This window comes from Panthera tigris, chromosome D3 (genome assembly GCF_018350195.1).
Source record: "Panthera tigris isolate Pti1 chromosome D3, P.tigris_Pti1_mat1.1, whole genome shotgun sequence".
Lineage (NCBI taxonomy): Eukaryota > Metazoa > Chordata > Mammalia > Carnivora > Felidae > Panthera > Panthera tigris.
The window spans coordinates 53295054-53308953 of NC_056671.1; the positions used below are offsets into that span (position 1 = coordinate 53295054).

The 13900-nt window shown below is 37.6% G+C and overlaps 1 protein-coding gene across 3 annotated transcripts in view; it reads right to left on the reverse strand.

Moving 5' to 3' along the window:
* Nucleotides 1–1896: 1896 nt before the first annotated feature.
* Nucleotides 1897–13900, reverse strand: part of TRAPPC8 (trafficking protein particle complex subunit 8) — an 83964-nt gene continuing 71960 nt past the window's right edge. For all 3 annotated transcript variants that reach the window (XM_007093056.2, XM_007093055.2, XM_042962981.1), the window contains 3 exons: nucleotides 10972–11117; nucleotides 5349–5438; nucleotides 1897–4417 (listed from right to left, as the gene is read on the reverse strand). In XM_007093056.2, the coding sequence (XP_007093118.2) occupies nucleotides 4183–4417; nucleotides 5349–5438; nucleotides 10972–11117 (471 nt within the window). In that variant the 3' untranslated portion in view covers nucleotides 1897–4182. The remainder of the gene's footprint in view (nucleotides 4418–5348; nucleotides 5439–10971; nucleotides 11118–13900) is intronic.

Here is a 13900-nt window from a genome sequence, read left to right on the forward strand (position 1 = left end):
CCAATGAGTGTTGGTTGATATTTTTGTTTACGTTGAGGAAGAGGAAAGTGAGAAGACATGCCATGCCGGGTCCTCACCTGATGCTGTTCATCAATGACATGAGCAACTTCTTTGCTGATCTGGATAATAGTTTTCAGATTCTGGAGGGATATTTCCTCAAATATTTGTGCTATTCATAATGTAACAGCTACCTGAATGCAACACTTTTAACCTACATTATTATATTCCCCATTGTTCTCTGAGAACTAAACAGCAAAAATCAATACATCAAGTCCTAATGTGTAGCATCTGATGCCTCTGGGGTAAATATTCCCACTATGGATAATTTCAAACTTCACCAGAGCAAGACAACATTGAATGCAGAGTCAGGAACAGATGAGCAGTAGCCTAAGACCCAGAAGTGCTTTGTTTTGTTTTGTTTTGGGAGAGGGAGCATGTGCTCGACTGGAGAGGGGCAGGAGAGCGAGAATCTCAAGCAGGCTTCACATTCCGTGCGGAACCCAACATGTGGCTTGATCCTACAACCCTGGGATCTTGACCTGAGCCTAAATCAAGAGTCAGGTGCTCGACTGACTAAGCCACCCAGGCGCCCCCCTGCAACCCTAACAGAAATTGCTCTGTGGCCAGATTTTGAATCTTCAAAGTTATTGAATCTGGAAAATGAGGTATTTTGATCTCTCCTCACTTTTGTGCAGTTCCCCTAGAAGGTTGCCGGGATACATACTAGAATAAACTGTGGCAACCGCCGAAAGCACAGGGGCTGAGGTTCCACCTGTTTCAGACTTGGCTGAGCCTGGCTCCCTCTGGCCCACACCACAGCCCGTCCTCCTTCAATTACAGAGGCCAGCCTTGGAAAGAGCTCCTCCTCTTCCTTTACTGCATGTATCAGGGTTTTGTGGTAAAATTCTGGGAGTTGCCGGTCCCAGTCAAATAAGCCTCTCCTCTGGTTAGTAAGTTATTTTGAAACCAGACTTTCTAATCAACAGATAATAGCCTTGAAATAATCCTCCTGGAATGTTTGCTGAACTAACACATACCATTCAAATGCAAAAAACGAACTGGGGAGGGGGGTGCCTTTCACAAAAGCATCTAATTCTCAGATGTGTCCCTTCCTCCCACCAAGTACAGCATAATTAATTCAACAGCTAAGGAAGTGCAAACTGTTGGTTAGTAAAGCTGACTTCTATCACAGCTTAAAGATCAAAACAGAAACCTGGGGAGGAGGGGGGAAACACAGGGAATGCAAACTCTTCTGAGGCCCAAAACTACAGCCCAATAACCCTGGAAACAAGCAATGGGATATTATCAAACAGCGCTGACACTAGCAAAAGCATCAGATGGATCAAGTTTCTCTTTGGCTCCTCCAATCCCTGCCCCCACCCCTGCACCTCCCACCAGCACTCCTCACCTTCCTTCTAGGCACTGTTCCTGTGTCCCCTGCCACCGGGAGCCGAGACCTGCTCTTACAAGCAGCCTGACGAATCTTATCGATTTGGTTATTACGGCACTCACAGGTTATTTGCATTTTAATGGAGTCTTCTGGAAATCAGGCCTAAGGGTGTGAAACTTAATGAAAAAATTTGTTGAGATTGAAAGTTCTTTGAGCTGCACAAGCCTCATAATACTCAATACTCTCCTAAGTAGCCAACTGATAAGGTTATTCCCGTTTCCTTAGCTGCCTGATGAATGGACCGTTTCTTGCTGCTCCTAAGAGGCCCCACTGCAAAGCCTGTCATCAGAGCTCCATCTGCCAGATCTCCTGTTAAAAAAAATTTTTTTTAACGTTTATTTTTGAGAGAGACAGTGCGTGAGCAGGGGAGTGGCAGAGAAAGAGGGAGATACAGAACCTCAAGCAGGCTCCAGGCTGTCTGCACAGAGCCTGACGCGTGGCTCAAACTCAAGAACTGTGAGATCACGACCTGAGCCGAAGTCAGGACACTTAACCGCCTGAGCCACCCAGGTGCCCCTCTTGCTGAGTACTTTTGCAGTGAGGGTAGACATTGTTTGAAAGTGACTTCCGCTGGCCCTTAACCCCTGTGTTCTCTTGGCTCCTTTCCACAGTTCCTTCTGGATTCCTGTCTTCCCCACCTCCTCTCTACAAAGGCTTGTAGTAGATGCTTGAGACAGTTTGCTGCAATTCAGTGCTAGATTCTCCATGTACAGATAATTTCAAGTTAGTAGTATTCTCTGTCTAGTTATGCTAAAAGTAGGAGTTGGGTGCGGCTTCACTTGCTCTCCTTGATTTGTATACTTAATTGCAGAATGAAGGGAAAGGTGAAGATTTAGGTAGACATCATTATCCTAGGGCCACCTGGAAATAAACTCTCTGGTTTTGTCTTAAAATATGTTTCATTTCCATTCTTGAAAGTATTCTTGCTGAGTTTAAATTCTGGCTTAGCAGTTAGTTCCTTTCAGCCCTTTGAAGATACCCCCCCCCCTTCTCTGATTTCCATTATTTTTATTCCGAGGTATGCTATCAGTTATGCTACCAATTGTCTTCTGTATTCAAGATTGTATTCCCCTTTTCTTTAATTCCCAGCATTTTCACTACGTGGCATCCAGATATAGGCTTCTTTATATTTCTGTTGTTTGGGATTTACTAAACCACTTGAATCTGTAATTTGGTGTTCATCTTGGAAAATTCTCAGAGATTCTCTTCAAATACCACTTCTGCCCTACCCTCTCTCTCCTCCTTCTGGGACTCCAGATAAACATAAAATTTTCTCACTGAACCCAGTAGGTCCCTTAGTTTCTTGTGCCTATTTTCCAAATACTGTCTCCTTGCTTCAGAAGTTCTGATGATTTCTCCTGACCTGTATTTGATTCAAAATATGTCAAACATAAGGCTCTGTGCATCGGCTGCTTCTTCCTAAGTAGATAAACACTCCCAAGGCAAAGTAGCCTCAAATGTTGGTCTCTCCCCTCTAGACTTTCTTCTAGATTTTGGTCCACTAATAACTGACTATACTGTTAACACTTTGTTTTTTGTAAGAGGTTTTCATCTCTTTTGTCTAGAGTCTACTTTTCTTCAGCAGGAAGGCTAATCACCTCGTCTACCATACCCAGCATCAGAGTCTGCAATGTGGTTATTTTCAATAGTTCAGTAGGCATGATCTTCCTTTCTCCCAGGATATTAAAGAATTCTCCAAATTTGTAACTGGGTGTCAGACATGACATATTTAAAGACAAAATTTGTTTGCTCATGTAAACATGGCCACCAAGGACTACTGGAACAAAGCCTTGTACTTCATGTTTGGAAACAAGGCTTTCTCAGGAAACTAGTTTCTCCTGCTATAATTAATATGGTTAGCATTCATTTTAAATAAAGAATATATTATGTCCTCAGAATTAAAAAAAGGCATCTAATAAATCTATACAGTGAATAGCATGTCTTTATTCTATTTACATTTGTTATAAATATAATACATTTTTGAAAAGCTTATTTTTAATTAACTTGAGATTCATATTTTAAACAGATCAACTCAAATGTTAAAGTTACATAATAAAGAATATGATAATTTAAATGACAAAAAATCTCATATTGTGAAATAGTGCACCCTATACTGAGATGAATGAGGAAAAAAAAGTCAAACTCCTTTCAAAACTATATTCAAAGCATCAGAAAAAATTTTTTTCTTTTTACAAAGTTATGTATAAGCCATAGGAACCACCAGATACTGAAGTATGAAGACTCTATAACCAAAGTTCAAAATGTATTTTAGAGAATTGTGTGAAGCAAGACAGGAAAATCCGTATTTAACACTCTATAGAACTTCACAGTAAAGCTGGAATTTATAGACTAATGGCTTAACAGGAGTATCACCAACAAGGCCTTTCCTTCCTCAAAATCATCTGGTAATATTCATATACCATCAATATGTTGTAACAGCAGACTTAGACACTGGTTTTTAAGACAGGGCTTAATAAGGTGCGTGGCTATGTTGAAATTCCGTATTATGAGCATGTAAATTATTACCAGGGTTTAAAGAAATACAAAAAAAGAATATGAGTATTCTCAGTCCAACGTGCTTTGCATCATCAACAGATTGACAAGTCGAAAGTATTTTGCAGTGACCCGACACCAACCTCCATAACAAGTTAGGTATAACAAATACTGCTGTTAAAACCCATTCAGTAAAATAAAACTGATTCTTGTGGATTTCAGTACAAATTTGCAAGTCATCACACATTATTGATGATGATCAGAGCAGGCATGGAGTTCTGCTGACTCGTTTCAAACACTGTAACTTGGTCCGATAACTTGGCAAATACCCTAGGTGTTCCAAGGTTATAAACACCTGTATGGACAAAGCATGCCTTCAGCTGCAAACTGTGAATCTCCTGGCTTTTAAGCTGAAGTTTATATTGTGTTTGTCCAAGCCATGTAAATGATCCATGGATTTCCAATGCTTCTGGACTATGTGGGAGAAGGAAAATGGTAAGTTGAAGGGTTTTATAAAAATTTTCCCCAAGTCTCAGTAACACATCCCTTTCATCTAGCAATTCTACTTCTAGAAACTTTTTCATGAAGCCAACTGTTTCTTAATAACAACAATGACAACAGCTAGTATTACTATTGCTCTAATAGTCAACATTTATTAATAGTTACTATGTTGTAGGCACAAGCATTATTGCATTTAATGCTCACAACAGCAGGTGGGAAATAATGGAACCTGATTTCAAACCTCAGCTTTTAACCAATTGGTTATCTGTACCTAAAAAAAATTCATATACAGGAATGCTTATAATACTGAAACCATTTATAATGCTGAAAAATGGAACCCAGTATCTACCAATAAGGCATCAATTTATGACACACATAATCATACATAGGACGTGTCTGGATTCCATACAGCTGCCCCAGATCCTATTTGGAGTTAGTTTATACAGTAGTAATCCATTCACGTTTCATATTACTTTTCCAAAAATCCAAAAATTTCTGAATTCCAAAAAGCATCTAGCCTTGAGGTATCAGATATGGAAGTATGTACCTGTATTTTTGGGGTATTATTTTACAATCATACACGCACAAAAAAAAAACCTGAAAAAAACTTCTATCACAAACTTGCTGATATTCAATTTTAGAGTTTTTTATCACCAACAAACTTTTCTGAAAAATTCTGTCTCCAATCAAAACAATTTGCTGCTTTTGGAAACTGCTTGTTATTTTATCACTATTGTAATGCTGAGACAACCCTCTGTAAGTCTTCTGTAACATTTCTGTAAAACCAAACACCCAGGGCACACCTGAATAAACTTTCTCTATCCACATTAGGTAATTATATCCATAAATTGTTCTCAAATCAATCTTAAGCCACAAAACAATCTTGCACTAAATACATCTTTACCTTGTTGTTTTATGCCGAAGATCAACTATTACATCAACATCAGCCTTAGAACAATTGGAAAGTAAAAGGGTGACTGGTACTAAACAAAGGCTGTGGAAGAAAAATGAAAAGGTTAAGCTGTGTATTTTCTTTTTTAAATCAGCTATCTTGAAAATAACACTTAAGAATACCTAACAGTCTCCTTAAAACTAATTAGATTCAAGTAGGGAAAAAAACTGAGTTCCAAAATCACTCAAGACAAATTATTTGTGTATATAAGAAAAACCTGTTACTACAATACTTGCATACTAAATCCCAGAATATATACATCCACAAAACCATCTTATTTCCATTTATTATAGCTACTACTAAAAAAAAAAAAAACCAAAAAAAAACCCCACAACAACAACAACAAAAAAAAACACCCAAGTGTTTCTAAGTGGTTATTTCTCAAAATGAAAAACAAAAGTAAAACTCAGATCAATGAAGAAAAAAATAAATCATGAAAATGCCAACAACTAATCCTGTTCTCTTTACGTTTCTTGAAAGTTACTTTATTTTGGGAACTTGGACTAGATTGACATTTGCTTTTCTACCAAATTTGCATAAAAGCCATTGTGTTACAGAGAATATGAAAATTCTTTCTATAGAACAAATTATGAGGAAAGCCTTTTTAAGTGGACACATTTTCTCAGGTAACCTAGTTTCTCCTATCACTTTAGAATTAATAAATTACTAAAGTATTACTAAGCACAGAAAGGACAGGCAGTGACAGAAGAGGATATATGAATAGACTGGTGTTATGTTCAAATCAAGAATATAATAAATGGACATAACCTGGGCACAAATGAAGCCTGCTTACATACTAGTATTAATATTTTATTCTATAAACACAAAGAATAAAGAGATAGTAAAAACTAGGTGTGCCTGGGTGGCTCAGTTGGTTAAGTGTCCAACTCTTTTTTTTTTTTTTTTTAATGTTTATTTATTTTTTAGAGAGACAAATGCAGAATGCAAGTGGGCTGGGGTTGGGGCAGAGAGAGAGGGAGGCACAGAATCCGAAGCAGGCTCCAGGCTTCGAGCTGTCAGCACGGAGCCTGACGTGGGGCTCGAACTCATGAGCTGTGAGATCATGACCTGAGTTGAAGTCGGCACTCAACTGACTGAGCCACCCAGGCGCCCCAAGTGTCCAACTCTTGAGTTCGGCTCAGGTCATGATCTCATGGTCTCTCTCATGCAGAGCCTGCTTCGAATTCTCTCTCTCCTCTCTCTCTCTGCCCCTCTCCCTGCTCCCTTTCTCTCAAAATTAATTAATTAAAAAAAAAAAAAACACTTTATACTAATAGTCTTTGAAAAATGCTAATCTGATGAGGCACAAACAGTCCCTAGAGACCAAACTGCTGACAACTATCCCCCCACCACCAAATTTAGCATTAATAAAAGCATACTACAGTTTGACTAAGGTTCAAATATCTACTCAATAATTCTGTACTCAGTTTTCTCAACTGCAAACTAGGAACAATAATTGTACCTACCTCTTGGGTTTGTTATGATGATTAGGTGAGATCAAATATGCTAAGTGCTGAGAATAATGCTCAAAAGCTCCATAAACAATGTCTAATGTGACTTCTTATTTTGAAAACTATGGCAGCTAAACCCAGTGTTTCACCTCTGTTATCTCTGGTCAAATATTCTTCCTCATATACTTGTTCCTGTATGATCCGTGTGCTACTGCCATAACCAAACCTCCTGCTGTCGCATTCCCTCCCACATTTCTATGTTACATTAAGAACACTCCCCTAGACCCTTAATCTCTATGTTTCTATATCTTGCTTTAACTGAAATTTGGCTGAATACACGGCTTCCTCTACAGTCCTCTCAACATTAGATGCTGTGTTTCTTCCAACAGCTTCCATATCTCGGGTCAGAATGTATCATTAATGTAGTTCTCAATGCCACTTCTTGATGATTTCTTCCTCCTACCCCTTCTGTCAAAACATCCATTTTTGGGTCATATTACTCCATGGTTTTTAATCTTTTTTTATGTCCTCATACTAAAATACTAAAACCAAAAATAGTAACTCAGTACAGCAGATTCTTTGGGGGAGGGAGAAAGGATGAGTATTTTGAAATATCTGAGGTAAAGATGAGGGAACCATCTGCTTGACCTCCCACCTCCCATTCATCTTACACGTCTGGGAAGCAGAGGCATACCACCTACGTGAGAGACACTGCCCGAAGGCTTCTCTTCCAGATCATCTACTGGCTTCAGTTAAAAGCTTCAGCAGGAATTTGCTTTCTTCTTTTCAATCCTGACAACTTTACTAAGTAGATAACTCATTCGACACCTTCCCAAATTCTTACCACCTCATAACCATCAGTACTATTCAAAACTCATCCATCTACCTTCCTTAACCATATTGTAATTTTTTTTTAGTCACCTAAAATAGCTACCTCTGAAATAATACTGTCACTCCACTCTCTGACAACCATCTCCCATTTCTCCAGCTCTCTCACTCAAGTACACTTCTATTCTTAGTTTTGTAAGGATGACCAACCACTCTGGCCCTCTACATCAGTGCTTCTCCATCTTGGTGGCTGCGGTGTAACTATAATTACTGTTTAGCCATTATTTACTCCCCTCACTTCATTATTTACTCCCCTAGCCATTATTTACTTCCCACTGTGGGACTAGGAGTCATTCTTGTTGATGTGAAGGTGAGGCTAATTGGCCAATGGAATATTAATGTCTTTGACGCAAACAAAAGCCTTAAATGTGCTATCTCAGTATAACTCACCTTTGTACTCCAGAGATATGCCATAAGAAGAACATATCCAAGTAGCTGCTGCCCATTGCACTGAGCCCAAAATATACGTGGTACAGACATGAACCCAACCAACCACAGCTTGAAGGTGAGCTGCAGCCAAACGGTAAACTGATCTGCGGATCCATGAGTATAAGAATGCCTTATAAGCAACTAAATTCTGGAGTGGTTTGTTGTGAAGCATTTCTGTGGCAACAGTGATGGATACAGGTGCATGCTGGTATCATCTGAGGACATTTAAATTATACAGATGCCTGGGTCCTACTCCCAAGAGATTCTGATTTAACTGGCACTAGAATCTTTAAAAATTCCCCAGGTAATTCTAATGGGCAGCAAGGGCTGGAAAAAAACTGCCACATTTCATCCTTATCTAGCCTGCCTTGTTTTCACATACTTTGTGTACAGTTTTAATTCTGTGATGTTTTATTTTTAACCCACCACTCTACTCTAGTTTGATCAAACCTGCCCTGCTTCACATAATTCCATGCTAGATTCCCAGATTCTGTGATGCTTTTTAACTCCAATTGAATCATGTGGACAATTCCTAAATATCCTTACCTCTAAAGTACAGCCAAGGTTTTAACTGCTACGGTTAAAAAGAAACCCCATGGAATCTAAGATATGAAGCAGGATAGGTCTGATAAAGTAGAACAATGGGTTACAATGAAACATCGGGGTGGGGTGGGGGGGGGGCCCTGGGTGGCTCAGTCATTAAGTGTCTGACTCTTGGTTTTGACTCAGGTCATGATCTCACAGTTCATGAGTTCAGGCCCTGCATCAGGCTTTGCACTGACAGCGTGGAGCCTGCTTGGGATTCTCTCCCTCTCTCCCTCTCCCTTTTTGTCCCTCCTCCACTCTCTCAAAAATAAGTAAATAAACATTAAAAAAAAAAAAAAAAGAAACATCAGGGAATCCAAATTTCCCATGAAAGTACATGAAGTCATGACAGACTTGATAGGGATAAAACATACCATCTTCCCCCTCAACTACAGCTGCATATTAGAGCAACATTAAGACCTGGGCAAAAAGAATTTTATAAATAATTTAAATGGTTAAAATTTTTAAAAATCTGACAACAGTGGTGGTAAAGATATGAAGCAAAGGGAACTGCTGGTGAGTTGTACAAGATGGTCAAACTATTTGGAAAAATTCCTAGATAAGCATGCAAAAATAAGGGGGGCTGGGCAAGTTCACATAAACCAAGAGATTATACACAAGATTATTCACAGCAGAATTCAAAATAGCTCAAATATGAAAATAATCCCAAAGTCCATCAAGAGAGTAAATTATTCCAGTGCATTCAAACATATTCATATGGCAATGAAAATGCTATAGCTTCATGCAGTGGCTGACAATTACTAACATAATATTAAATGAAAGCAGCTGGACATAAAAAGAAGATACTCTGTATAATTCCACTTATATAATAAAGTTCAAAAAATGCCCCATGAAAATCAAAATTAGAGATGCATATAAACTTAGTTGGGAAAATTATAAAAAGCAGCAAAGAAATGACTACCAATATGGGGGGGGGGGGCAGGGTAGTGACTGTGAGGGAGTACCAGCGGGCTTCTGTGATGCTAGCAATATTTTATTTCCTGAATACAGGTAGTTTGGTTATTTGGGTGTTAATTTTGTGGGGGGTGGGGAGGAAATGACTGTAGTCACTCATTGTCAGATCCAATAAGTAACCTTTTCATCCTTTTACTATTTGACATTTTTGCAGCATTTTAAACAGTTAACCCATTTCTCTCTCACTGAACTTTTGAGATATCACTTTCTCATTGATCTTTTCTTCCTAATTACTTCTCAACAAGTCTTTTTCACGGATTTCTTTTTCCTTAGCTTTTCTCTCAGATGTCACTGTTCTGTAGGTCACTGTTCTCTTTTTGTTCTATCCCACCTCATCCCCACCCTACCCAGGGTGACTTCACCAAAATTCATACCTTCAATTTTCACTTATAGACTGATTCTAATAGACTTCTCTCCATGTTTTTATACCTGCAAACCAGCAACTTTTTGAAGTGTCATCTGATTTAGGACTTTTTATTTACAGAACCTTAAGTTTATATAATCAACCTACTTACCAAAATTGCAAATACAGATGCCCCTTGAACAATACAGGGGTTAGGGGTACCAACGCCTACACGATCGGAAATCATATACACCTTCTGACTACCTTAACACTTAACTACTAATAGCCTACTGTTGACCCAAAGCCTTACCAATAACATAAACTGTCTATTAATGCATATTTTGTATGGTATATGAGTTATATACTATATTCTTATAATAAAAGAAGCTGAAGAAAAGAAAATATTAAGAAAACCCTTAAGAGAAAACACATTTACAATAAAAAAGATCATGTATAAGTAGACCCACACAGTTTGAACTTCATCGTTCAACTGAACTGAACATCATTCCCCAAGAAGTTTGGCACTTAGTAAATCTTAAGTAAATGATGCTATTAAAACTTGAACTGTTTGATGAGTCTATACTATAGTCATTTCTTACAATTAATTTGTGTCCAACACAAAAACAAATAACATATTTTTTCCTTGTTTTTGACTTAGTGATAAACTTGCCCACCAGAAACTTTTGGCAATTGAGGTGTCTAAGGCAAATAGCCATCTCTAACCACAGGTGCAACATACAGTAATCAGAGTAAAGGGTAAAATATTTAAGAGCACTTTACAGATACTCAATATTATTCTAAATTTCTTCATCAATATTTGGGTTAATGCTATAGTTTAAATAAATAAGAGTCTCTGCGTGGGTGTGCGCATGTAGAAAAATTTTAACAAAAATAAGCCTCAGACCTTTTTTGATGAAATGGATGATTAAATGATTCTGGATAGTGAAGACTCGTTTTAATGAGATTAGAAAGCTGCTCTACTGACGGTCTTAAAGGAACTGTAGTGTTTTCTGGCCTGAAAAATTTTAATAGTTCCATTTCTGGTGGTTCCTGAGAAAAGAAAAAAATATACATATGACAATAAAAACACTGTCTTGTTAAAATATAGCATAAACAAAAGTAGTAAAAAACAGCTGAGATAACGGAAAGCATGAACAATACTTTCTGCTGTTATTTAAACCAATAGAATCATCTGCGATATAATCTAGGATAAAGAATTTACACTCAGGGGCGCCTGGGTGGCTCGGTTGGTTAAGTGTGTGATTCTTGATCTCAGCTCAGGTCATGATCTCGCAGTTTGTGAGTTGGAGCCCCATGTCAGGCTCTGCACGGACAGTGTAGAGCCTGCCTGGGATTCTGTCTCTCCCTCTCTCTGTCCCTCCCCTGCTCATGCTCTCTCCCTTTCTCTCTCAAAATAAATAAATAAACTTAAAAAAAAAAAAAAAGAATCTAGGATCAGAATCATTTATTCATTCCTTATTTATTATGTGGAGTTAGACTTGAATTCCAACAACTTCACATATTAGCTCTGTGATCTTGGATAAGGCATTTAATGTCTTAAGACTTAATTTCCTCATTTATAAAAAAGTCTCATAATAATTTCAAAATCTGTTGTGGGTCTCATCTAGTAAAATTCCTTATTACTTAGTACTTAAGCTACAGACATTCAATTGTATAGCATCTGTTTTAATAAAAAACTAAAGTTGCCTTAAAATTTCATTTTGAAAATAGACTGCTGTGTTTTATAGATTGTAATCCTTCATCTGTATTAACTGAAGGTTAACACACATGTAAAAGTCTCAATATAGCCAATGTCAGGCATACTGTAAACATTTCAATATCATTATCATCTAAATGAAAACAGAGAGTATTGTCCCCTTTCTAGTGGTATTTTTTTCTTAGCCATTTTTTCTCCATTTCCCTTTACCATCCAGGAAAATTTTGATTTTTAATTTCTTGCTAGCCTAGCTGGACATTGATCTACACCAGGGATTGGCAAACTACAGCCCATGGACCAAATTCAGCCTGCCTCCTGGGTTTTTTGTTTGTTTGTTTGTTTTTTGGAAAGAAAGTTTTATTGACCCATAGCCATATCCATTTGTTTACATACTGTCATACGGTTACTTCTGGACTTCACCAACAGAGATGAGTAATTAAGACAAAGACCTTCTGGCCAGTAAAGCCTAAAATATTACCTACCATCTGCTTATTCTTAGAAAAAGTTTGCTGATCCCTGATCTATATAGCTGTAAAAGTAAGACCTAAATTTGCTTTTGATTTATAAGTCAGAGAAAAGTGACTAGAGGTTTACGCTGGAAGAAAGAAGAGAACGGAAGCAGAATTTCTGGGGTGCTGGTTATGTTCTATTTCTTTATCTGGGTCCTGGTTATACTGGAGTATTCAATTTGTGAAATTCAATGAGCTATTCAACTGTTCTGTATTTATCTTACACTTCAATTGAAAGTTCAAAAAATGTATTTTTTAATATATTCCAATCATCGAAAAATAAGCTATTATTTGAGACTTCTAAGTTATACTAAATAAATTTCTATATGCCACTTATTAGGAGGAAAATACATGAACAACAGCCATGAAAAGGATACCAAAGGCCCAAGCTAATTTACTAAGAGAATACTTAAAAGAGTTTCCCCCTCTCGCAGCTTTAGAGTAGCAAAAAGTATTTTCACAATCAGCACTAAATATTTGTGCAGCAGTTTGGTAATAAGGATTTGATTCTACCTTATGACATTTCTACCACAAGACAGACAAGGTGTAAAGAATTATCATCCTGGTTTTACAAGTGAGTAGTAAGCTAAAGTTCATTAAGTTATGCAAGTAATTTATACTAGGTCATCAATCTGAAAGTTTTGGGGCTCCAAATCTATCATTCACAGTATGATGAAACCGCTTTATGTCCCAAGCTCAGTTAACCATATAAAGAGAATATAAAATATTTCAAAAGTGAAATACAGAGAAATAAAAAGGATATGCTATTCATGGTACATAAAATGAAAATATCACTTTTTTTTTAAATGTTTATTTATTTTTGAGAGAGAGAGAGAGAGAGAGAGCAGGGGAGGGGCAGAAAGAGAGGGGGACAGAGGATCTGAAATGGGCTCTGCATTAACAGCACAGAGTCTGATGTGGGGCTCAAACTCAGGAACTGAGAGATCATGACCTGAGACAAAGTCTGATGTTTAACTGACTGAACCACCCAGGTGCCCCAAGAATACAAATATATTTTATATAAATCATTTCTGGGGTACCTGGGTAGCTCAGTCAGTTGAGCATCTGACTTCAGCTCAGGTCATGATCTCACGGTCTGTGAGTTCAAGCCCCGCGTTGGGCTCTGTGCTGACAGCTCAGAGCCTGGAGCCTGCTTTAGATTTGTGTCTCCCTCTCTCTCTGCCCCTCCCCCACTCATGCTCTGTCTCTCTTTCTCTCTCTCTCTCTCTCTCTCTCTGTCAAAAATAAACAAACATTCAAAAAAAAATTTTTTAATCACTTCTTCCTTTTCTAAATACTTATTCTGCCTATGTTTGAGATATTCTAAATTATCAAAAGTTTGTAACATAGACAACCAAAACTTGGGACTTCAAAGGGGAAAAAACAATTTTCTTATATTAAGAAATAGATCCAGGGTTAAATTTGATATCTTCATTAAACCTAATGGAATATTACCATTAGTAATCATCAAAGTAAAAACTGATTCAAGTTGTAGAACAACCAGTGAATGCTAAAACTAGTGGAACTAGGTTTAACAAGAAATCAGACATTTACATAGGCCCAAATTATTTCTCCACAAATTATTTATTAGAAACAACAGTAACTTT